Raw genomic sequence first — 22,488 nt, 5'->3', positions numbered from 1 at the left:
GAAGGTAGCAAATAAAATCAGCTATCCCTGACTGATGCACAACCTGACAATTGGCTGATTTCTTGGAGCTGTCACAACCAAGGTGACCCTCAAGCAAGGATCTGAAGGAGGAGAAGGTTAATTCATTGAGGGGGATCCCTGAATAAAGCACAGCATGGAAGGAAGCATAGAATTGGATGAGGGTAAGTCTTTCATTCACTTACTGGACTGCTTCAAAAGCAGTAATGGTTAGCAGAGACCTAGAGAGGGATTGGGATGGGGGAAATAACCTGCTCCACACATCACTCAGCCCCATTAGCACTGCAGTAAGGTAAACTGAGGACAAGTTTTCTATAGTTCCTCCCGGTTTGGATCTCTCGTCTTTTTATTTATTTATTTAGACATAAAAATTAAGGGGGAGCAAAGAAATCCTGTTAAAGTCCAAAAATGCGGCACACTTGACAATGGCTCAGTGTGGACTTACTGCAGTTGTACATGCGATTGAGTCTTTCTAAGTCAACGGAGCTGAAATCCAAGCGCTGCCCAATAATGTCATTAAATGCTGGTATCTTCGCAGTGATTGTTGGGGCACTCTCGTTTTTGTTAAATGAGAACGGCTCATAATGCATTACGGATTCATAGTCGTAGGGGGTGTTCAGGTCGGAGATGAATGTGGCATTGTACTTCACAAAGTTGTGAGATTGGCCTGGTGAAAGAACAAATGAGTGAGTCATTCTTAAAATGGTCAGAATCTTTCCCAAGGCAAAAATGTCCCTGGGATGGACATACTAAAGCTCAAAAGTTACAACATATTAATGCAGAATGGAATCAACATGGTGGATTCAAAGACAAGTACCAGATGGTTAGAATTAGAATCTTACATTCTTGGTTTATGAAGCAATTTTGACAACAAAGTCCTCTTATTTTAGATCCCAATTTTCATTTCATGTGCCTTCTGCTTGTGCACATTTAAATAACTGCCAGACGCAGCTTTTGAGTGCTATCACTTGTGAAGGCAAATGATGGAATTTCCATGCATGAAATATATTTGTGCGACTGTCACTCAACTTGCACCTATAAATAGAGCGTAAGAGCCAACTTTTGCCCTAACTCACACTTATGTAAATTAATTCAATGAGAGCAGAGTCTGAACTTGTGCACATGTGTCTGCATGCACTAGTAACAGTGCTCAGAAATGATGCACGTATATATAAGACCACATTTTGAAAAAGTGTTTCTGAATGTCTTTTCCTTTTCTGAAGGTCCTCAGGCATCTCCTCATTTCAGTCTCATTTGCTTCCCTTCTCTGCCTCCTTTATGCCTCACATTACAGTTCGTCTTCTTCTAGCTATGGCCTCGATCCTGCAAAGTGTGAAACTCTCTGGCTCCAATCCAGCCAAGCATGCATGTAATTGCTCAAATTTACTCATGTGAGTGAATCTATTGGCCTCAGTGGGACTACTCATACGCTTACAAGTTAAGTCCAAACTTAAGTGTTTTGCAAGAACTGGGACGAGGGTGCTCAGCACCTTGCAGGATTAAGCCCTAAGGAATGATGAGCATGCCTCATTCTGGAGCCTTTAATTACTGATGCAAATATTTGCCTGGGTATTTGTTTCACTGTAGAACAACCAGTGGTACTTCTCCTCAGTAGGGGGATGCATGCAACATGCATCCTTATTGTGTAGAGTGCTCCCAGCCCCCGCTGGCCTGCCGGACAAAAGACAACTTCCATTTAGAGCTGAATGAAAATGCAGTTTTGCCACACTACATATTATAATATTTGCTGCAATTTTATCCATTTTCACATCCCTATGACACTAAAACGGTAATTTGGCTGCAGAAGCACATGAAATTGTAACATTTCCATTGTTTTCCTGAAAACAATGTTGCTATAAAAAAAAGGAAAGACCTATTTTTTCAATGAAAATAACCCCTATTTAGTGCAAATAAATCACAGAAGGGACCAATTTCAAGCTTGCAGAGTTTGAGAGAAAGAGAGAGAAAAAAATTAACATTTCAAATTATACCGTGAATGTTTTGGCTGCTTCTCACTGCTATTAAAATTCTTATTCTCCTCAATTAGAAATAGCCTGTGGCTGCACTGAATGAACCATTACTACTAAATAGCTTCAGTTGTACTATTTCCCAGTGTAGCTTATTGGGGTAAGCAGCTACATGCTCAACACAACGGTCTGGGATTCGGCGCTGAGGATTGTCTGAAAGTTAATGTTTATTTCCATTTAGAGATTTGAATTGAGACTTTGACTGGATTCGTTATCAGAAAGGATGTCACTCCTCCCAGTGTAGCACTCTAGCTTTTTACAGCTCGGAGGAAGGTGGTCCATGCAGAAGATCAGTTATAACTTCTAGATGAAGATCTGTTCTAAGAAGACCACGGCACTAGCGGCCAATAAAAGATGCAGCTGGCAGGTTGTACAAATCCAACCTTTGCTGACACCTATTGCCAGTGATTCAGAGCCAGAGATGATCCAGTCTTTATGCAGATGCAAGATATGAGGAGGGCATGTGTGGAACCTTCCACTGTATCCTCCATGCAGTGCCCAGCTGGAGTTGCAGTCTCTCAACTCCCCTAAGGCCTGGTCTACACTGGGGGGGAGGGGAGGAATCGATCTAAGTTACACAACTTCAGCTACGTGAAGCGGTGTCTTCATTACGGTGAGTCGACTGCTGCCGCTCCCCTGTCGACTCTGCCTATGCCTCTCGCTGAGCTGGAGTACAGGAGTCGACGGGAGAGTGCTCGGGGATCGATTTATCACGTCTAGACTAGATGCGATAAATCGATCCCCGCTGGATCCATCGCTGCCCGCAGATCCGGCCGGTAGTGAAGACAGTAAGGCCTGCAGGATTTATCTCAGTGGGAAGTGGGATCTATAGCTTGTAATGACACCTGCAGAACATCGTACCTGCAGTAAATTTACGCTAACATGCACTTGCTATATTTTTTCCTTTTTTGCATTAGGCAGGAGAATGTTATAATGCTCCCAGTCAATTACCGTTTTATTATGTGTGTCATATTTGGGTTGGGTGAAGGCAGAGAGGGGTGTTATTGATCATATGAAAAGAATAAAGAAAACTGATGACTGGGTGGCTCCAGGGATTAAGAAGGCGGATGTGTTTAATGCCTATTTTGCTTCAGTCTTCACTAAAAAAGTTAACGGTGATCAGATAATCAACACAATTAATATTGCCAACAAGAGGGAAGGAATGCAAGCCAAATTAGGGAAAGAACAGGTTAAAGACTATTCAGATAAATTAGATGTATTCAAGTAAGCAGGGACTGATGAAACTCATCCTAAGGTACTTAAGGAACTAGCTGAAGCAATCTCAGAACCATTAGCAATTATCTTCAAGAGCTCATGAAGGACAGGTGAGGTTCCAGAGGACTGGCGAAGGGCGAACATAGCATTTGTCTTTAAAAAGGGGAACAAAGAGGACGCAGGAAATTATAGACTAGTCAGCCTAACTTCGATACCTGGCAAGATACTGGAACAAATTATCAATCAATAAATTTGTAAGCGCCTGGAGAAGAACAGGATTATAAGAAATAGCCAGCATGGATTTTTCAAAAATAAATCATGCCAAACCAACCTAATTTCCTTCTGTCACAGGGTTACTGGCCTAGTGGATGGGGGGAAGCAGTAGATATGACATCTCTTGATTTTAGTAAGATTTTTGACATAATCCCACATGACAGTCTCATAAGCAAAATAGGGAAATGTGGTCTAGATTAAATCAGCATAAAATGGGCACACAACCAGTTGAAGACCATAGTCAAAGAGTAGCTATCCCTGGTGTGCTGTCAGAGTGGGAGGGCATATCTAGTGGGGTCCCACAGGATTCAGTCTTCGGTCCTGTACTAATCAATATTTTCCTTAATGACTTGGATAATGGAGTGGAGAGTATGTTTATAAAATTTGTTGCTGACACCAAAATGGGAGGGGTTGCACACACTTTGAAGGACAGGATTAGAATTCAAAATGACCTTGACAAATTAGAGAATTGGTCTGAACTCAACAAGATGAAATTCAGTAAAGATAAGTGCAAAGTACTATACTTAGGAAGGAAAATTCAAGGTTATTGTTATGCACATGCACAAAATGGTGGCTAGATGTCAGTACTGTTGGGGGTTATAGTGGATCACAAATTGCTTTGAGCAGGGGGTTAGACTAGATGACCTCCTGAGGTCTCTTCCAGCCCTAATCCTCTATGATTCTATGAATGTGAGTCAGTGTAATGCAGTTGCCAAAAAGGCTAATATCATTCTGGGGTGTATTAACAGGAGCGTCATATGTAAGACAAGGGAAGTAATTGTCCTGCTCTATGAGGCCCTGGTGAGGCCTCAGGCAGAGTAGTGTTCAATTCTGAGTGCCACTCTTTAAGAAACATGTGGATAAATTGGAAAAGTCCAGAGGAGAGCAACAAAAATGATAAAAGGTTTAGAAAACCTGACCTATGAGGAAAGATTAAAAGAACTGGGCATGTTTACTCTTGAGAAAAGAAGACTAAGGTGCGAACCTAGTAACAGTCTTCAAATCTATTAAGGGCTGTTATAAAAAGGACGGTGATCAGTTGTTCTCCGTGTTCACTAAAGGTAGGACAAGAAGCAATGGGCTTAATCTGCACCAAGAAACATTTAGGTTAGATATTAGGAAAAACTTTCTAATTACACCTCTACCTCAATATAACGCTGTCCTCGGGAGCCAAAAAATCTTACTGCATTTTAGGTGAAACTGCGTTATATTGAACTTGCTTTGATCCGCCGGAGTGCGCAGCCCCGCCCCCCCAGAGCACTGCTTTACCGTGTTATATCCAAATTTGTATTATATTGGGTCGCGTTATATCGGGGTAGAGGTGTATAAGGATATTAAAGTTCTGGAATAGGCCTCCAAAGGAGGCTGCGGAATTCCCATCATTGGTAGTGTTTAAGAACAGGTTGAACAAACACCTGCCAGGGATGGTCTAGGACTTGGTCCTGCCTCAGTACAGGGGACTGCATTAAAGGATTTCTCGAGGTCCCTTCTAGCCCTACCTTTCTATGATTCTATTGGTAATGGGTTGTGGAGCCTTTCAACACATCTGAAAAATGGGGATAATTCTACTCTCTGGTCTGTCTTGTCTATTGTAAGGATCAGAGACAGTTTCTTACTATGTGTTTATTCAGCGTCTAGCACAGTGGAACCCCAAACTCAGCTGAGGCATGTAGGCCCTATATTTAATAATATTATTATTATATTATACTGCTGGTTCAAATCCAGCCCAAGTTAAAAGCAACTGAAAATTACTGCCATCTGATGACTGTTTGGTGACCTAAGTGAGGCGAGTTGTTCTTAGTTCAGTTTAGTGATGAAAAACATGGTGTGTAAAGCCCCCCATCAACAGTTGGCCGTCTCAGTCATGTTGGCAGTCCCAACACAGATGTTAAGGAAGGAATGGGCATGGATGTTCAACTCCTCTCTCGCTTTTAGAGACCTTTCTGCCACCACCCGGGTCAGACACATGTTGGGGCAGAGCTGAGTGAGCATGCATACACTACTGTTACCCGTTCGGCACAAAATGGCAGCTATTTGGCTTGGAGGACAGAAAAGAGTATTTTTACCATCAGTTAATTAGATAACTGAATTATTCTGGTCCATTTTCTTTCTGTTTGTCTTGCATTTATTTAGTGCTTGTGAAAGGTGGTGGGTGGATAGCCATGGAGATTGAAATCACCGTTTATCACATATACCATGCAGCAATGCTGCAAGCTTCCCTATACAGTCCCATCAACGTACCTCAACACTGAGCAAAAAGAACCACCTCTAAGAGTAAAAGAGTGGCTCATGGTCTTGGTGCTGAGACTAGCAATAAGGATGCCAATGGAGGGGACATTTGTTACATGGTCAGATGGGACAGGTTATTGTTGGACCTCAATTCTTCCATTCTTCTACTTTTATGTATGCATTTTCCTTTTCTTATTATTAATATCACATTAACGTCTAGCACTAGGACCACAATCAGGGGCGGCTTTATGTTTTTTGCCACACCAAGCATGGCAGTCAGGCGGCCTTCGGGGGCACGCCTGCGGGCGATCCGCTGGTCATGCAGATTCGGCGGTGTTTCTGCGGGTGATCTGCTGGGCCCACGCCTTTGGCGTACCCGCCGCCGAATTGCCACCGAAGCCGCGGGACCGGCGGACCTCCCGCAGGCATGCCGCCGAAGGCTACCTGACTGCTGCCCTCACGGTGACCAGCGCACCGCCTCCCGCGGCTTGCCGCCCCAGGCACGCGTTTGCTGCGCTGGTGCCTGGAGCTGCCCCTGACCACAATGTGCTAAGTACTGTATAACTCCATAGTAAAACACTGCCCCGGCCCCAAAGAGCTTCTAATTCAAAAAGAGAATACAGAGAAATAGGGAGAGGGAAAATAGAGGTGAAGAGACTTGCTTATGGGCTCCTGACATCTAGGCCAGTCCCATTCACTAGGCAATGCTGCCTCTCTGATCTGTGTTATCCTCAGGGAAAAAGGTAGAGCTGAGATAAAATGATGTCAAACTATCTACTACATCTAAACGTGCACAAGTATCAACTTTTAGAGATGCCCAATGCTGCACCCTTGACTCTCATCTGGCTCTAAAATTCCATGTCAGGAGGCTTTAAAATCTAGTGTATTAGTGAGAAAAATAAAATACTTTGTCTCTGTATTTCCCAAAATCTGTATTGGCATTTAAAGCTGACCTGGAAGAATTTCATCCCACCAGATGTTCACGTAATCATCCCGGTCTGTCCTTGACTGTTCATGATAAAATCCCATTGCATGTAAGAGCTCGTGTTCTACAATAGCTTTATGGTCACACCGCTCCCCAATGGAAAGGTTTTGTCCAGTCTGTCGATCACCCACCATGGACCAGCACCTGAGAAAGAGAGAGATTGCACAGTCATATAACCATAGAAGTGTAGGACTGGAAGGCACCTCAAGAGGTCATCTAGTCCAGTCCCCTGCACTCAAGGTAGGACTAAGTAAAACTAGGTGTTTGTCTAACCTGTTCTTAAAAACTTCCAATGACAAAGATTCCATAACCTGCCTAGGTATTTGTTCCAGCGCTTAACTACTGTGACAATTAGGAAGTTTTTCATAATGTCCAACCTAAACTACCCTTTCTACAATTTAATCCCATTGCTTCTTGTCCTATCCTCAGAGGTTAAGAAGAATAATTTTCACCCTCCTCCTTGTAACAACCTTTTATGTACTTTAAAACTGTTATCATGTTCCGCTGCAGAATTCTGCATCCAAGGGTGCTAAAGGAGTTGGCAGATGTGAGTGCAGACAGGGGCGGTGAGTTATAGGTGCCCATGGTGCCCGTGCTCCAGCAATATTCAGGGCACAGGGGCCCGGCTTCACCAACTTTCGGGGCCAGGTCCTCCTCCCTTTGGCCTGCTGCCCTGGTCCCTGCCTGTGCCCTGAGCAGAGGGCAGCTGTCCCCTGCAGCACCTGGCTGTGGTCTGCCGACTCCCAGCATCAACTGCCGCCGCAGGGTCCTAGCGTCCCCCACCACTAGTGCCAGGACAGGTTGACCCAGGTTTACCCTGCCCTTCCAGCATGGACGGACAGACCCATCCCTTTTCCGACGGGACCCTCCACCAGCACAGGGGACACCTCTGCCTGCAGTCACCATTCCTGCCCCACGCTGGGCAAGGGGCAGCCCCATCCTCCACCCCCAGTGAGGCTGCAGTGATGAGCAGCAGCAGGGGAAGAGGCGCACATGTGATGGCAGCCCCCACACCCACCACAGAGGAGGCGAAGGGGCTTCCTGGACCTGAGAGGGGCTCTAGGAGCACATGCAGTGACAGCGGTGTGAGGTGAGTGTGCTGCCAGTAGGGGAGAGGACTGCGGGAAGTCCTCTCTGGCCCCAGCCAGAGGCAGTCTGCCTGCAGCCTGGAGTCCTCCTCCCCGGCCCTGCCCCACCCCAGAACCTGCAGCCCCAGCCAGAGCCCTTACCCCACCCCTCACCCTAACCCTCTGCCCCAGCCCTGAGCCCCCTCCTGCACCGTGAACCTCTCATCCCCAGGCCCAACCTCACAGCCTTCAGCCTCGCACCCCAACCCTCTGCCTGAACCCCTCCCCTACTACAAACCCCTCATCCCCAGCCCCACCCCAGAGCTCTCACATTTTTACATTATTTTAAAAAATCTATATTGGCTTACAAGGCAGGTATGTGGGGGCGGGGCAGGACTTGGACCCCATTCTGGGCACCACCAAAAATTATACAAACTGCTGCCCCTGATTGCAGAGCCATTGGCCATTATCTTTGAAAACTCATGGCGATCGGGGGAGGTCCCAGATGACTGGAAAAAAAGGCTAATGTAGTGCCCATATTTAAAAAAGGGAAGGAGGAAGTTCCGGGGAACTAAAGGCCAGCGAGCCTCACCTCAGTCCCTGGAAAAATCATGGAGCAGGTCCTCAAGGAATCAATTCTGAAGCACCTCGAGGAGAGGAAAGTGATCTGGAACAGTCAGCATGGATTCACCAAGGGCAAGACATGCCTGACTAACCTAATTGCCTTCTATGAGGAGATAACTGGCTCTGTGGATAAGGGGAAAGCAGTGGACGTGTTATTCCTTGACTTTAGCAAAGTTTTTGATACGGTCTCCCACAGTATTCTTGCCAGCAAGTTAAAGTAGTATGGATTGGATGAATGGACTATAAGGTGGATAGAAAGCTGGCTAGATCATCAAGCTCAACGGGTAGTGATCAATGGCTCCATGTCTAGTTGGCAGCTGGTATCAAGCAGAGTGCCCCAAGGGTCGGTCCTGGGGCCGGTTTTGTTCAATATCTTCATTAATGATCTGGAGGATGGCGTGGATTGCACCCTCAGCAAGTTTGCAGATGACATTAAACTGGGAGGAGTGGTAGATACGCTGGAGGGTCGGGGAGAGGGACCTAGACAAATTAGAGGATTGGGCCAAAAGAAATCTGATGAGGTTCACCAAGGAAAAGTGCAGTGTCCTGCAGTTAGGACGGAAGAATCCCATGCACTGCTACAGGCTAGGGACCGAGTGGATAGGTAGCAGTTCTGCAGAAAAGGACCTAGGGGTTACAGTGGATGAGAAGCTGGATATGAGTCAACAGTGTGCCCTTGTTGCCAAGAAGGCTAACCACATTTTCAGCTGTATGAGTAGGAGCATTTCCAGCAGATCGAGGGATGTGATCATTCCCCTCTATTTGGCATTGGTGAGGCCTCATCTGGAGTATTGTGTCCAGTTTGGGGCCCCACACTACAAGAAGGGTGTGGAAAAATTGGAAAGAGTCCAGTAGAGGGCAACAAAAATGATTAGGGGGCTGGAGCACATGACTTATGAGGAGAGGCTGAGGGAACTGGGATTATTTAGTCTGTAAAAGAGAAGAATGAGGAGGGATTTGATAGCTGCTTTCAACTACCTGAAAGGGGGTTCCAAAGAGGATGAACCTAGACTGTTCTCAGTGTTGGCAGATGACAGAACAAGGAGTAATGATCTCAAGTTGCAGTGTGGGAGGTTTAGGTTGGATAGCAGGAAAATCTTTTTCACTAGGAGGGTGGTGAAGCACTGGAATGGGTTACCTAGGGAGGTGGTGGAATCTCCTTCCTTAGAGGTTTTAAGGTCAGGCTTGACAAAGCCCTGGCTGAGATGATTTAGTTGGGGATTGGTCCTGCTTTGAGCAGGGGATTGGACTAGATGACCTCCTGAGGTCCCTTCCAACCCTGATATTCTAGGATTCTCCCCTCTAGACTAAACAAACCTAATTTTTTCAATCTTTCCTCATAGGTCATGAGTACCTTTAATAATTCTGTTGCTGTCGCTTAAGAAGAGTTTGCAGGTCTGTATTTAAGGACTATCTAATTACATTATGTATTTTCAAAATCATTTTGGATATTTAAGTAGCCAATGTTATTATTTATTATTTATTAAGGTGCTAAGAATGTGCTCAGTGTTGACCAACACAAAGAAAGAAGGCAGTCCCTGCTCAGAAGACAAACAGAGACATTAGCACAGGCATTAGGCCAGTATATGACATACTCCCCGTTAGACAAGCTCATTACCAATGTCTTAGGTCAACAAGAGTTAAAAACATAAGAATGGCCATACTAGGTTAGACCAATGGCCCATCTAGCCCAGTGTCCTGTCTTCTGGTAGTGGCCAATGCCAGGTGCTTCTAGCAGTTGAAAGTTTAAGAACACCAGGGCTGGCCTTACCATGAGGCGAACTGAGACAGCTGCCTCAGGTGCCAGACTGTGGGGGGCGGGGAGTGCCACTAGGACCCAGAGTGTAGAAAATTGTGGCTGCTGCTGGTGCATATGTATTCTCTCTGCTCTACATGCACAGAGATGGTGGAGTGCTGTGCCGGAGGAAGAGACGTAACAGGCAGGCAAGTGAAAAGGTGAGAGGGAATAACAGAAAGCAGCAGGAGCTGCAGGGAGAGAGAGGAGGAGGAGGAGCCTCTTATGTACCTCTCTAGCACCCCCAGGAGCCTGGACTGATTAACACCTGCTTCTCAGGGAGCTTCCTGTTTCCTGCTGCTTCCCTGAACCCACTTGAGGAGAACAGGCAGTCAACTGAAGTAGTAGGAGCCAGTTAGGCCCTTAAGATGCTTATATCTTCCCTCACTCAGGCCCTGCTACCAGCCTGCTTATTTGTCCCCTTCAACTGAGTGTTGAGAGCCACTATAGCTGGACAGAACAGCAGTCATGAGTGAAAGAAGAAAATGCCCCTCTGGGGCAGCATTCAGAAAAAGAAAGAAAGCAAAGGAAGCTTTTCTATCTAAGCAGGAAGGAGCTCTCCTGAGATACATAGACACAAATGTTCCCAGTGAGCCTTCAGGCCCCAATGAGGATGTGAGTGGTGAAGAGATGCCTGATCTTCCAGTTAGTCAGAGTGCAGGTGACCTGGCAGCTACTGCAGCATCCATATCTCCATCTCAAATGGCTGTAACCATGCACATTCCTGAAGAAAAGTGTAGATCAGAGAAGAGTGTGGAGGAGGCGCAAGAAACAGCTGCTGCTGAGTTTAGTTCCTTAAGTCTAGATGATCCAGGACTGTGGACTTGAGCAGTAGCCCGAGGGACTTCCTTGTACTGCACGGGCCACAGCAAGTGAAAAATTTCATGTTCCCCAAAGACAATAAAAATAGAAGTTTCCATCCAACACATTACTGACATGAAATCCCCAATGGTGACAAAGTGGAGAGGCCATGGCTTATGTACTCAAAAACCCAGAATGCTGCATACTGTTTTTGTTGAAAACTCTTCCAGTCTAATGTTCCAGCCACATTAGGTTCTACAGGAACAAAGGACTGGAAAAATCTGGCTCGAAATCTGGCATGCCATGAGAAGGCAGCAAATCACCAGAGAGCATTCCATAGGTGGAAAGAGCTTGAGATGAGACTAAGGTTAAAGGCCACCATAGATGATCAGCATCAAGAGAAGATTGCATCAGAGTCTCTTTTCTGGCAAAATGTTCTGAAAAGGCTCATTGCCATTGTGAGAATGCTTGCTACCCAAAACCTAGCACTGCATGGCACTTCCGATCAGCTGTATGTGCCAAACAATGGAAACTTGCTTAAAATTGTGGAGCTGATGGCTGAGTTTGATGCTGTACTCCAGGAGCATCTAAGAAGAATCACCATCCAAGAAATGTACACACACCACTACCTTGGAAAAACAATTCAAAATGAGATCACACAGTTACCGGCAACAAAAGTCAAACAGAAGATTGTGGCAGATCTGAAGTCAGCAAGATATTACTCTGTTATTCTGGACTGCACACCTGACATCAGCCATACGGAACAAATGTCTTTAATGGTGCATTTTGTAACAACAACAGAACCTAGTGAAAATGTCCCTGCAATGGTGATTGTCAGAGAGCATTTTCGAGAATGTATTGACATTGATGATACTACAGGAGCTGGTATGACAAATGTGCTTCTTAAAAAGCTGGAAGAAACGGGAATTGCAATAGCTGACATGAGAGGTCAGGGCTACGATAATGGTGCCAACATGAGAGGAAAGAACAGAGGAGTGCAGACACGGATCCGAGAGTTAAACTCTTGAGCTTTTTTAGTCCCATGCAGTTCTCATTCATTCAACTTGGTGGTCAGTGATGCAGCATCAGCTTCTAGTGAAGCTGCTAAATTTTTTAATGTACTTCAAAGCATCTATATTTTTCTCTGCATCAACTCATCGATAGCAAATTTTGAAGCAACATCTGGGAACATCCTCTCTGACACTGAAACCACTTAGTGCCACACGATGGAAAAGTCGAGTGGAGGTGATAAAGCCTATCAAACACCAAATTGGGAAGATAGATGATGCCATAGTTGCCATTATAGAGGATAATGCTATGACAGGAACTGTTTGTGGGAGAACAGTGGCAGAGGGAAATGGAATCACCAGAAACATACATAACTTCAAATTTCTGTGTGGCTTAGTGTTGTGGCATGACATACTGGTTGAAATAAATGTTGTAAGCAAGAGACTCCAAGGTGTTGACCTTGATATATCTGGAGCAATGGAACAACTGGACAAAGCAAAGTCATACCTACAGTCTTACTGGTCAGATGAGGGATTTCAAAACATTCTGAAGAGTGCACAGAAGTTGTCAGAGGAACTTCACACTGAAGCTATTTTCCCACCCATTCAAGAATACAAGAATCACTGAAGAAGAGGACATTTTGATTACGAGGCACGGGATAATCCCACAAGAGACCCCAAACAATTTAAAGTTGAATTATTTAACCAGGTGCTAGATGGTGCAATACAGTCAGTTGAAGAACATTTCTTGCAGCTCAAGGAACACAGCAGTATATTTGGGATACTGTATGATATTTCAAAACTCCTCACTATACCTGAAGAAGACCTATACCAGCAATGCAGGGCACTAGAGACAGAGTTGACACATGATAACATGTGCGATATTGATGCGAGTGATTTAGGTGATGAACTGAAAGCCCTTTCAAGATACATTTCAGCAGGATCAACTCCAGAGGCTGTTCTGGAATATATGTGCACAAATAAGATGACCACTCTCTTTCCAAATGCTTTTGTTGCTCTGTGTATACTTCTAACGCTTCCTGTAACAGTTGCCAGTGGAGAACGCAGCTTCTCCAAGCTGAAGTTAATAAAAACACATCTACACTCCACAATGACACAGGAGAGGCTGGTCGGCCTTGCAACCATCTCAATAGAGCATGAGCTGGCCCAGACTGTGGAACTTCAGGAAGCAGTTCAAATCTTTGCAACCAAGAAGGCACAGAAAGCACCACTTTGATTATTGAAACAGATAAAAATGCCAGTGTTTACTATGCAGACAAGAAAAGTTACATTTGCTGTTCAGGTGTTTGAAAGTTAAGTGTTACTTAACATTTTTGAACAGGCATTTTAAGTTATTAGTTCTCCTTTATTGGGGTAGGTAGCAGAGCAGTACCATGAGAGGAGTAGAACAGGAAGAAGGCAGAATTGAGACCTTTCAAAGTTTTGGCCCAAGCGAGGGGGCATGGGGGCGTCATTTGAACTCCCTGCCTCAAATGCCAAAATGTTGTGGGCCAGCCCTGAAGGACACTCTGAGAATAGGGTTGCGTCCCTGACCACTTTGGCTACTACCCATTGATGGATCTATCCTCCATGAACTTATCTAATTCTTTTTTGAACACAGTTATGCTTTTGGCCTTCACAACATCCCCTGGCAACGAGATCCACAGGTTGACTGTGTGCTGTGTGAAGAAGTACTTTCTTATGTTTGAAATCATCAAGTTACCCCTAGTTCTTGTGCTATGTAAAGGCGTAATTGACACTCTCCTATTCACTTTCTCCATACCATTCATGATTGTATAGGCCTCTATCATATCCCCCCCCACACAACCCTTAGTCATCTCCTTCCTAAGATGAACAATCTGAATCTTTTTAATCTCTCCTCCTATGGTCCCATCTTGGGTGCCATTTTGCAATGAAACACATGGCCAGATTGGAATACACATACAGACACCACCCTCATCAGTGAAGACTGAATCTTCCACCTCTCGTGCTAAAGAAGAATTTGTCACTAGAGGGATTTAGGATGAGAAGCACGTAGGCATCTTATGAGGGAGTATGTAATAGACTGGCCTAGTGTTTGACAGCATATTTCCCTCTAATGTTATAGCAGCACAATGTGCTGGGATCTGAGCTATTGACTGCAGTTCAGTCTCTTGCACCTGGCCAGCAGGGGTTAGGAGTGTTGCAGAGGTAGCATGCTCAGCATCTAAGTGTTGCCACTTTATGTCATTCACTGGTGACTTCTCTGGATGACTCAGAATGGACCCTGATGGGATCCAGAAAGAATATCTTCAGTCTGAAGGATAAATAAGCCAAGGCAGAGTGGAGGACAGGGGAAAATATAATAACCTTTATGACTCTGAAAAGGCCTTTAAGAAACCCTGAGAAAAAAGAAACATACATAAGTGATATACTTGATAAGATTCTTATCTTTTTCTAGCTACCTCCTTTGTACTCAGTGAGCTGGGGATAGTTTATACACAGGAAATAAAAACTGCATTTCAATAACTTGAGCTTTCATGGCATCTTTTCTTCCAAAGATTTCAGAGCCCAAATTCTGCCTCCCAACACCCCTGCAAAATAGGTAAGGAGTGTACATAGGGACCACTTCACCCACCACTGAAATGGAAACACCTCTCGGGAAGGTGGTGGTGGCTGTTTAAGGGTGTGCAGCAAATCTACACAAAGAAAATTAAACAAGAATCTGGGAGGTCATCATAATACTTGCCCATTCGCTTTTTGAAATCGTATATAGGTGCTCTCTCCTTCATATGGCTTGAAATCCACACAAGACTTAAGACGGAACATTTCAAACACTTCAAGTATGACTCCCTTGGCATTCAGATCTGGAAAATATATTTCAAAAAGTACCTTTAATATAGTGTAGAGCACTTGTTTGTGGAGATAAGCTATATGCTGTACATGCATTATGCTATATCGCAGTGTAGTGATGCGCAACTCACCGCTGCGGCGCCTCCTGCTGGTCATCCTGGGAATTAGCTCTGTTTCCAGCTCCGGAGCGCCCTCTGCAGGCCAGTGTCTCGCCTGTCACTGGCCCCCATGTCCCTCCCGGACCCCAGTGCCCCTTCTCTCGGGGTTCTGCCCCCTGCAGAACCCCGCAGTCTCTGGGTCTCCCTTCCCAGGGGAACCCCCAACCCTCTATCCCCACCTCACCTCAGTCTATGGCTACTGCCAGTCACCATCTAGCCCCCGCTCACTGGGGCAGACTGCAGTGTACAAGCCATTCATCATTGGCAAAGGGGGGTTTGGACCTGCTGCCTTTGCCTACCCTGGGCTGCACCTCTGTACCCTTCTTTGCCTTTAGCAAGGCCTGCAGCTGGGGGTTTTCCAGGCTGCTGCTCCCCAGCTCCTCTTCCCTTCCCCCAGCCCTGCTACACTCCAGGTACCTGGCTCAGCTCCCCAGCAGCGAGGCCCGTCTCTCTCAACAGCAAGAGAGACTCTTTGAACTCCTGGCTCACAGCCTTTTATAAGGCCAGCTGCGGCCTGAGTGGGGCGTGGCCCCAGCTAAGGCTGTTTCCCCAATCAGCCCAGCCTTTAGCTCACAGCCCCAGCCCTCTCCCAGGGCTGGCTGTAACTAGGGTGACCAGGTGTCCCGATTTTATAGGGACAGTCCCGATTTTTGGGTCTTTTTCTTATATAGGCTCCTATTACCCCCCCATCCCCTGTCCTGATTTTTCACACTGGCTGTCTGGTCACTCTAGCTGTAACCCTTTCAGGCTCAGAGCGGGTGACCACCCCGTAGGGTGACCAGACAGACAGTGTGAAAAATCAGGACAGGGGGTGGGGGGTAATAGAAACCTATATAAGAAAAAGACCCAAAAATCAGGACTGTCCCTATAAAATTGGGACATCTGGTCACCCTACCACCCCGCTACACACAGTAAGAGACAAACACTTTACATTACATTTTTTGCTGTATCTTTGTGATGCTGTGGAATTTGATCTTAGTGTAATCGGTGGGCCTGCTTATTAGTGTATTTTGAAAAGCTTTGAATGGCATAATGTCATTTTTGTTAGGGTCAAATTCTGGTATCCTGTTACCTCCAATGAGACCAGGATTTGGCCCTAAAATTTGAAGAGTAAAATATAGTCTGCTTTACCTAGATCATCACCCAGAATATAGGGAATAGGGAACTTCCATCTGTAGATCTCATTTCTCAGGGCATTACGCTCATTCTGTTGAAAACAGAGGGAAAGATTATTCCCCCCTGGAATAGGGAAGAGGGCTAATAGTACTGCAAATATGACGAGTACGAATTACGTCCATGCATTTACAAAATACTTACTGGCAGTAAGATATCCCCCTGAAAGAGGTTCAGGCCAGCAGCTGCAAAGCAATTTAGGAACAGATTATTTAAATTAAATCTCAAATACTGTTATTTTATAACCTGAAAAATGCTGAGTTTATGTAACCATGGAAGTTTCAAGTCCACAAGTGACGTTTATGGATAATTATTAAGGGCCTGTTTCTAGTCTCACTGAAGTAAATTATCTGTCCCTAAATTAACAGCAGATGCTGCTACCTAATTCGACAGGTTACTAAAAAGCATGTTATGAGAGGTTTACTCTGCCTTATGGCTGTCTATGCTCCAATGTCTTTGCCTCACTATAATCATAGCTTCATAGATTTTAAGTTTAGAGGAAACTATTCCAATCATCAAGTCTGACCTCCTGTATAATACAGGCCATAGGATTTCACCCCATGATTCCTGCATCAAGCCGATAACTTGTGTCTGAGCTAGGGCATCTCTTTTAGAAAGAGATCCAGTTCTGATATGAAGTCTTTAAGTGATGGAGAATCCACTATGTCCTTAGGTAAGCTGCTCCAATGATAAGAATAGAATAGAATATGCATACATATATTTATCTATATATCTATATATATATATATCAAAATCAGATTACAAAAAATAGAAAATTAAATGAAGTGGGTTCATTTTGTTGTGTGTTTTTCCATGTAATTTCTATACAGTTCAGACAGAAACACAATAAAGCCACTAAATTACTGCCCACTCTCTAGAACCAGCTGTTATGGCGGGGGGGGGGGGGGGGGGGGAAGTGCTAACTGGCTTCTAAAGCTATTCCTAATTGGCCCCCCACTCTGGGCCATACCATCAACTGGAGTAGTATCATTCACTTCAGTGTAAATTCCCCTCAGCTATAGATCTGGCCCAATAGCCCCGAGTCTTCGGGAGTGAAAGGCTCTCACCCTAGTGGATGTTCATTAACATCACAGAATTACCACACAGGTCAGTATGACCCTGTGGTTTTCAGCCAGGAGAAGCCCAAGGCTTGGCCAGCAGGATTGTTGCAGGGCTAAGATTCAGGAATACTAGTGGTGCAGGAGGATGTTCAGTCCTACCCTGCCTTCACTATGTTTGTTTATGTCCATTGATATGTCGGAGAATAACAGAGTTCTCACTCTTTGGTTGGGTACAGCAAAGTCAGATACTTTATTTTCTCAAGCAATTGCGTAGAGGGAGAGAGTGCACTAAGACACAGGGTCTCCCTCTCCTAGGCAGGTCTCTCTACAGGTAAACAATTACAGCAAGCATTTATACCTTTTGTTACAGACAATAATAAGCAACAGCTGCATTTTGTTTATAAATAGGTCATCCTGAGATCTTATTTTTCTCACTTCTTTAGACTCTAGTCTACATTCCATATTATCTACACAAGGTCGCAACAACTTCTCACACAGTTCTTTCCCACTCCCCTCACACAATATTAGCTTCTACAAATCTCACGTTATTAGGATTACAGTTAGCCTGACTCTTGCTAACAAACTGTCATGCATTGCAATCCCTTTCCTGTCAGTTCTTTCTCTGCTTCCACAGATATGACTGCCTGCCCTGCTTGAGCATGTCACCCACTTTTAAAAAAAAATGACTAAAAGAAATTAAAAGCGTCTAAATATTAGAAGATTGCACCAGCATTTTGCTTACAACCATCTCAAAAGGACTGCATAGGAATTAGAAATGCAACCCACCTAAATTTATTGCTGGAATGTCATCCCTCAATTCACCATCATCAGCATCGCGTGCTGTAAGAAAAGCAAATTAAGAAGAAAACATTATGCATCCCCCGCTCCACCCACAGAAAATAAAAGAAAATATCTCAAAACTAGAAATAGTTTATTGAGTCCTTACCATCTCCCTTTGGAGGGTGTCTAATCTGAAAGACAGTAAAATACATGCTGTACAAGATGTATAACATGCTGAAAGAGAAGATCTGGCAATACAAGAGTTAGACTTACCGAGAATGTAGTGCAATAGGCAAAACATAATATGAGACACAGGCATGGGAAGAAGTAAGTGGAAACCATTCTTGCAGTGGAGAGAGAAAACAGAGCATTTACAATTTACAACGCTTTCAATTTATAGAGCAGTTCCTTGAACTTTGCACTTAGCACCGTGAAAGAAACTTTGAACCCATCATTTTTACCAGGAGAGTTATTATTAAAATTGTCAATCTTTTTTCAATTGCATGAGATATCATTATCATTGTTTACCTAAGTCCATTTGCAAGAACATGTAATTGAGCAGCCTGATACCTTTCTGTCTTCATTTCAAAAGCTGACGGGCCAGACCCCAACCTCAAGTACTGCTTCCAGGTCTGAATTTGGCCCAGAGATTAAGGAAGTTATTTCCGTTGCTGACAGGGCCAGCTCTAGGCACCAGCAAACCAAGCACGTGCTTGGGGTGGCACAACTCCAGAGGCGGCATGGCGGCATTCCAGGGGTGGCATTTTTTGCTTCGGCAGTTTGCTCTCGGAGGTTTTTATTTTTATTTTTTGCTTTGGCAGTTGCGCTCTTGGAAGTTGTTGTTTTTTTTTGCTTGGGGCAGCAAAAAAACTAGAGCCAGCCGATTCTAATCTCAGTTACTCTAGCATAAATCCAAATTAACTCCATTTGCTTGAGTGGAATGACTACAGATTTACATCACTGCGAGTGTGACGGCAGAATTTGTTCCAATGCTATAGAAACATGCACTATAAACTCTGCAAGGTGAACTTTGTGGCATTTCCTGGTCTTTCTGTTTCTCCCTATGGGTTTTACCACAGGATGATATAATATACCTACAACATAACAACAACCGCCTTGTTTTCAGATAGTCTGCACACAAACAGTGCAAAATGTATGTATGATGAGCACCTGGCTCAAACTTTGTACAACAGTGGTTGGCTTCCCAAGCTACCTCTTTTTCTTCTTCTTGCAGACCCTTTGCTCTGTACTTGTCGATTAAGGTGTCTATTATAGCCAAAGAATCAGTGATAGCTATAGTTAAGGTTCCCTACATGTTTACATTCTAAGACTCTTTTTCATTTTCTCATAGTTTTCGGAAACTTTCACCTTCTGAGTTGATTTTTTCCAGGTGTGATCTCGGAGTGAGGATGAACTGAAATAAATGTGTCTGATTCTCCTAAGAGAGAAAGATATCAGGCTGCTCAATTACATGTTCTTGCAAATGGACTTAGGTAAACTTGGATTGAAGTAATATTTTTTATGGCACTAACTTCTGTTGGTGGAAGGAACAAGCTTCACAGAGCTCTTCTTCAGGTTTCTCTGATTCTCCTGTCATTCACACTGGTATAAGCCAAAAACAACTCAGTTTAAATCAGTGGTGTTAGATGTATAGAATTGGGGTAAGTGAACGGAGACTCCGGCTCTATGAGGTTCTTTTTATGTGTTAAAAGCAACAGAGGGTCCTGTGGCACCTTTAAGACTAACAGAAGTATTGGGAGCGTAAGCTTTTGTGGGTAAGAACCTCACTTCTTCAGATGCAAGTATTTTATGTGTTGACTTCTTATGGAATTTAAGGGCCCAGCAAACTTGTCTCAGGGACTGGCAGACACATTTATTTAAACTTGGTTAAAAGTTTCCTTTTTAGTGAAAATGAATAAAAACTATTTCAAACAAAATCTTGGAGCAGGTCCCTGGTGAAACCACATTGGCCACTTCTTGCTCTGTGCACTTTTTACAGTGAAATTGAAATCCATTGTGCATGAATTGCCTAAGACCAGCGCATAATGAAACAAAACATTAGGTATATAGATAATGTGCCTTCTATCTGTACATACATTACAATCACCAACAGGTAAGTAATTCAGACAATGTAAGAAACTGTAAACACTTAAAAAAAAAAAGCACAGAGGTGTTTTTATTTATGAACCACCGCCAAGGGCCCATCCAGCTCAAAATAGCTTCTCTGGGACTTCTGGGCCTTGGAAGCTCTATGAGCTTCTGAAGATCACCAGCAATAAAAGCTGCTTCCGAATCCGAAGCAGGGCTGTCGAGAGTGGGTTCGGGCCCCACAGCAAGGCTAAACAGGGCCGACGAGAGGGGAGGGAAGCCGGGGAAGCCGGGCCCCCTTCCGGACCGCCGGGCCCCGGTAATTTGTACCGGCTTCCTCCCGCCCCTCGTTGGCCCTGATCTGAAGTCTATGGTTCAGTGACTATCAGAGATAGCCCCCCCAAGGCAGTGAAATCACAGACTCCCCCCAACATCATCACATGGGAGAGGTGAATTCTCTCTGACTGGCAATCAGCAAAAGGAGATTTATAAAGGGACTGAAGGCAAGAAGACATCTGGATCTCCCAGGATAACAGCTCTGTGCCTGCCAGCCAGAGATAAGCCCACTGAGCCAAAGACTAAACTTCACACCCCCTGTGACTGGAGAGTACTTGAGAAAGTGGGGGGCCTCTGAGAGATCACAGGGTACCTCACCCAGTTCTTCCCAAAGAGGTGAGCAGGAGCCATTAGTGATCAGGGTGACAGAGTGAGTCCAATTCAAAATCCAGGTTGTTGCTCTTTAAATAGGAAAACCTGTCCATCTACAAATGTAACGTCCCTCACAAGAAATCTAGATGGACCAAGGATAGAGAGTTTATTTACATGAGTTCCCCGCCCTGGTGATTTCACAAGATCACAACACACAGGGATTTTTTTTTAAGAAAGGTTTTGCCCTTCCCAGTGGACTGAATTTTTGCCTAAACTGTAGACAGGCCTACTTAAAAGCCTGTATTCCTGGACTTGTGCAGCCTGCATGGTTTGGAAGTGAAGATATCTTTAGCAAGATAGGATCCATTGTTAGCAAAATATTTCCATGGGAATCTTGGTTTAAAGAAACATGTTTCAAATTTGGTTCAGCATATACAGTGTGAGAACAGGACAATCATGGGCAAATTTAAAAAAATGAACAGACAACGGGATTTGCATACATTCAGCACTGAAAATGTATGTGAAAAAGGAAAAAACCTACAACACAATGTGAATTAATTGAAAGTATATCACTGCCAGGTGCCTAAACTTAGAAACAACACAACTACAGCCAATTTTCAGAGAACAATTATCCTGAAAAGATACACAGATGCACTGTTCACATTTTGGATTATAAAGGAAAGTGCTTATATGGCCACCTCATGATATACTAACTTAATTCACTACAAAAAGTAATTTTCCCTCTGTTGATATTGACCCCTTCTTGTCAACTGTTGGGAATAGGCCACATCCACCTTGATTGAATTGGCCTCGTTAGCACTGACCCCCACTTGGTAAGGCAACTCCCATCTTTTCATGTGCTGTATATTTGTACCTGCCTACTGTATTTTTCTCTCCATGCATCTGATGAAGTGGGTTATAGCCCACGAAAGCTTACGCCCAAATACATTTGTTAGTCTCTAAGATGCCTCAAGGACTCCTCATTGTTTTAACGTAATACAATTTATTTTGTATAGCATTTTTCATACAAACTGCATCCCCAAATATTAGTATGGATCAGGAAGCAGAGACAGAGTCAAACACAGCCTTCCATCTCAACTCCTGTTGAAGCCAATGTACAGGTGTAACTTTGGCCACCAAGTCTAATGAAATCTTATCATTCATAATCACCTTTTCCACAAAAGTAAAACCAGAAGTCCCCCCTAAATCAAACCATCTCAGCAACGTTGAACTGAGTCCTGAAATGGATGAGGGTCAGGAGGAGGGCTGTCAGTGAGTTGTTTAAGCAAATTAGTAGTGTGGTTGTATGTTTGAGTACATGGGTAGCAGCATTCTTTATCTAACAAGATTTGGAGAGCTGGGGTTAGAGGAAGCTAGCCAAGAGGGATCTGCCATAGTCAAGATAAAGGGAAATGAAACCATGGATGAGCATCTCAGCAGAAGTATTGAGCAGGATCAATATTGCATGGGTGGGGATAGGTAGATGTACAGATCGTGGAGGAGGAGTTTGGATTCAAGGATGTTGCCAGTATTATGCACAGTGGAGATCAGCGGGAAGACTGAATCATGGAGGAAGGCACAGTTGTGCTTGGAGAAGTTCCTCGTGTCTATGAGAAGCATTTTGAGTTTTTTGAGACACTTAATTAAACAGTTTGAGATGAAGCTACCTGTTTACTTTGCCAAAACCAGCAGAGAAGCTCAGTTTAA

At 44.3% G+C, this 22,488-nt stretch overlaps 1 protein-coding gene across 3 annotated transcripts in view; it reads right to left on the bottom strand.

The window, feature by feature from the left end:
- The window catches only part of MEP1A (meprin A subunit alpha), a 29,448-nt gene extending 11,040 nt beyond the window's left edge, over window positions 1-18,408 (bottom strand). The window contains exons 1-8 of one of the 3 annotated variants that reach the window (XM_065587556.1): window positions 18,319-18,408; window positions 18,212-18,236; window positions 18,052-18,105; window positions 16,349-16,389; window positions 16,163-16,238; window positions 14,770-14,887; window positions 6,716-6,891; window positions 464-685 (exon numbers count right to left, since the gene is read on the bottom strand). In XM_065587556.1, coding sequence (XP_065443628.1) covers window positions 464-685; window positions 6,716-6,891; window positions 14,770-14,887; window positions 16,163-16,238; window positions 16,349-16,389; window positions 18,052-18,105; window positions 18,212-18,236; window positions 18,319-18,387 — 781 coding nt within the window. In that variant the 5' untranslated portion in view covers window positions 18,388-18,408. Of the gene's footprint in view, window positions 1-463; window positions 686-6,715; window positions 6,892-14,769; window positions 14,888-15,004; window positions 15,141-16,162; window positions 16,239-16,348; window positions 16,390-18,051; window positions 18,106-18,211; window positions 18,237-18,318 lie in introns of those variants that run through there. The other 2 variants (XM_065587557.1, XM_008163086.3) reach the window with 2 other exon arrangements.
- Window positions 18,409-22,488: the final 4,080 nt, after the last annotated feature.

This window comes from Chrysemys picta, chromosome 3 (assembly GCF_011386835.1).
Source record: "Chrysemys picta bellii isolate R12L10 chromosome 3, ASM1138683v2, whole genome shotgun sequence".
Taxonomy (NCBI): domain Eukaryota; kingdom Metazoa; phylum Chordata; order Testudines; family Emydidae; genus Chrysemys; species Chrysemys picta.
Note: the sequence above shows the minus strand (reverse complement) of the source record. Positions and strands in the feature narration are given on the sequence as shown.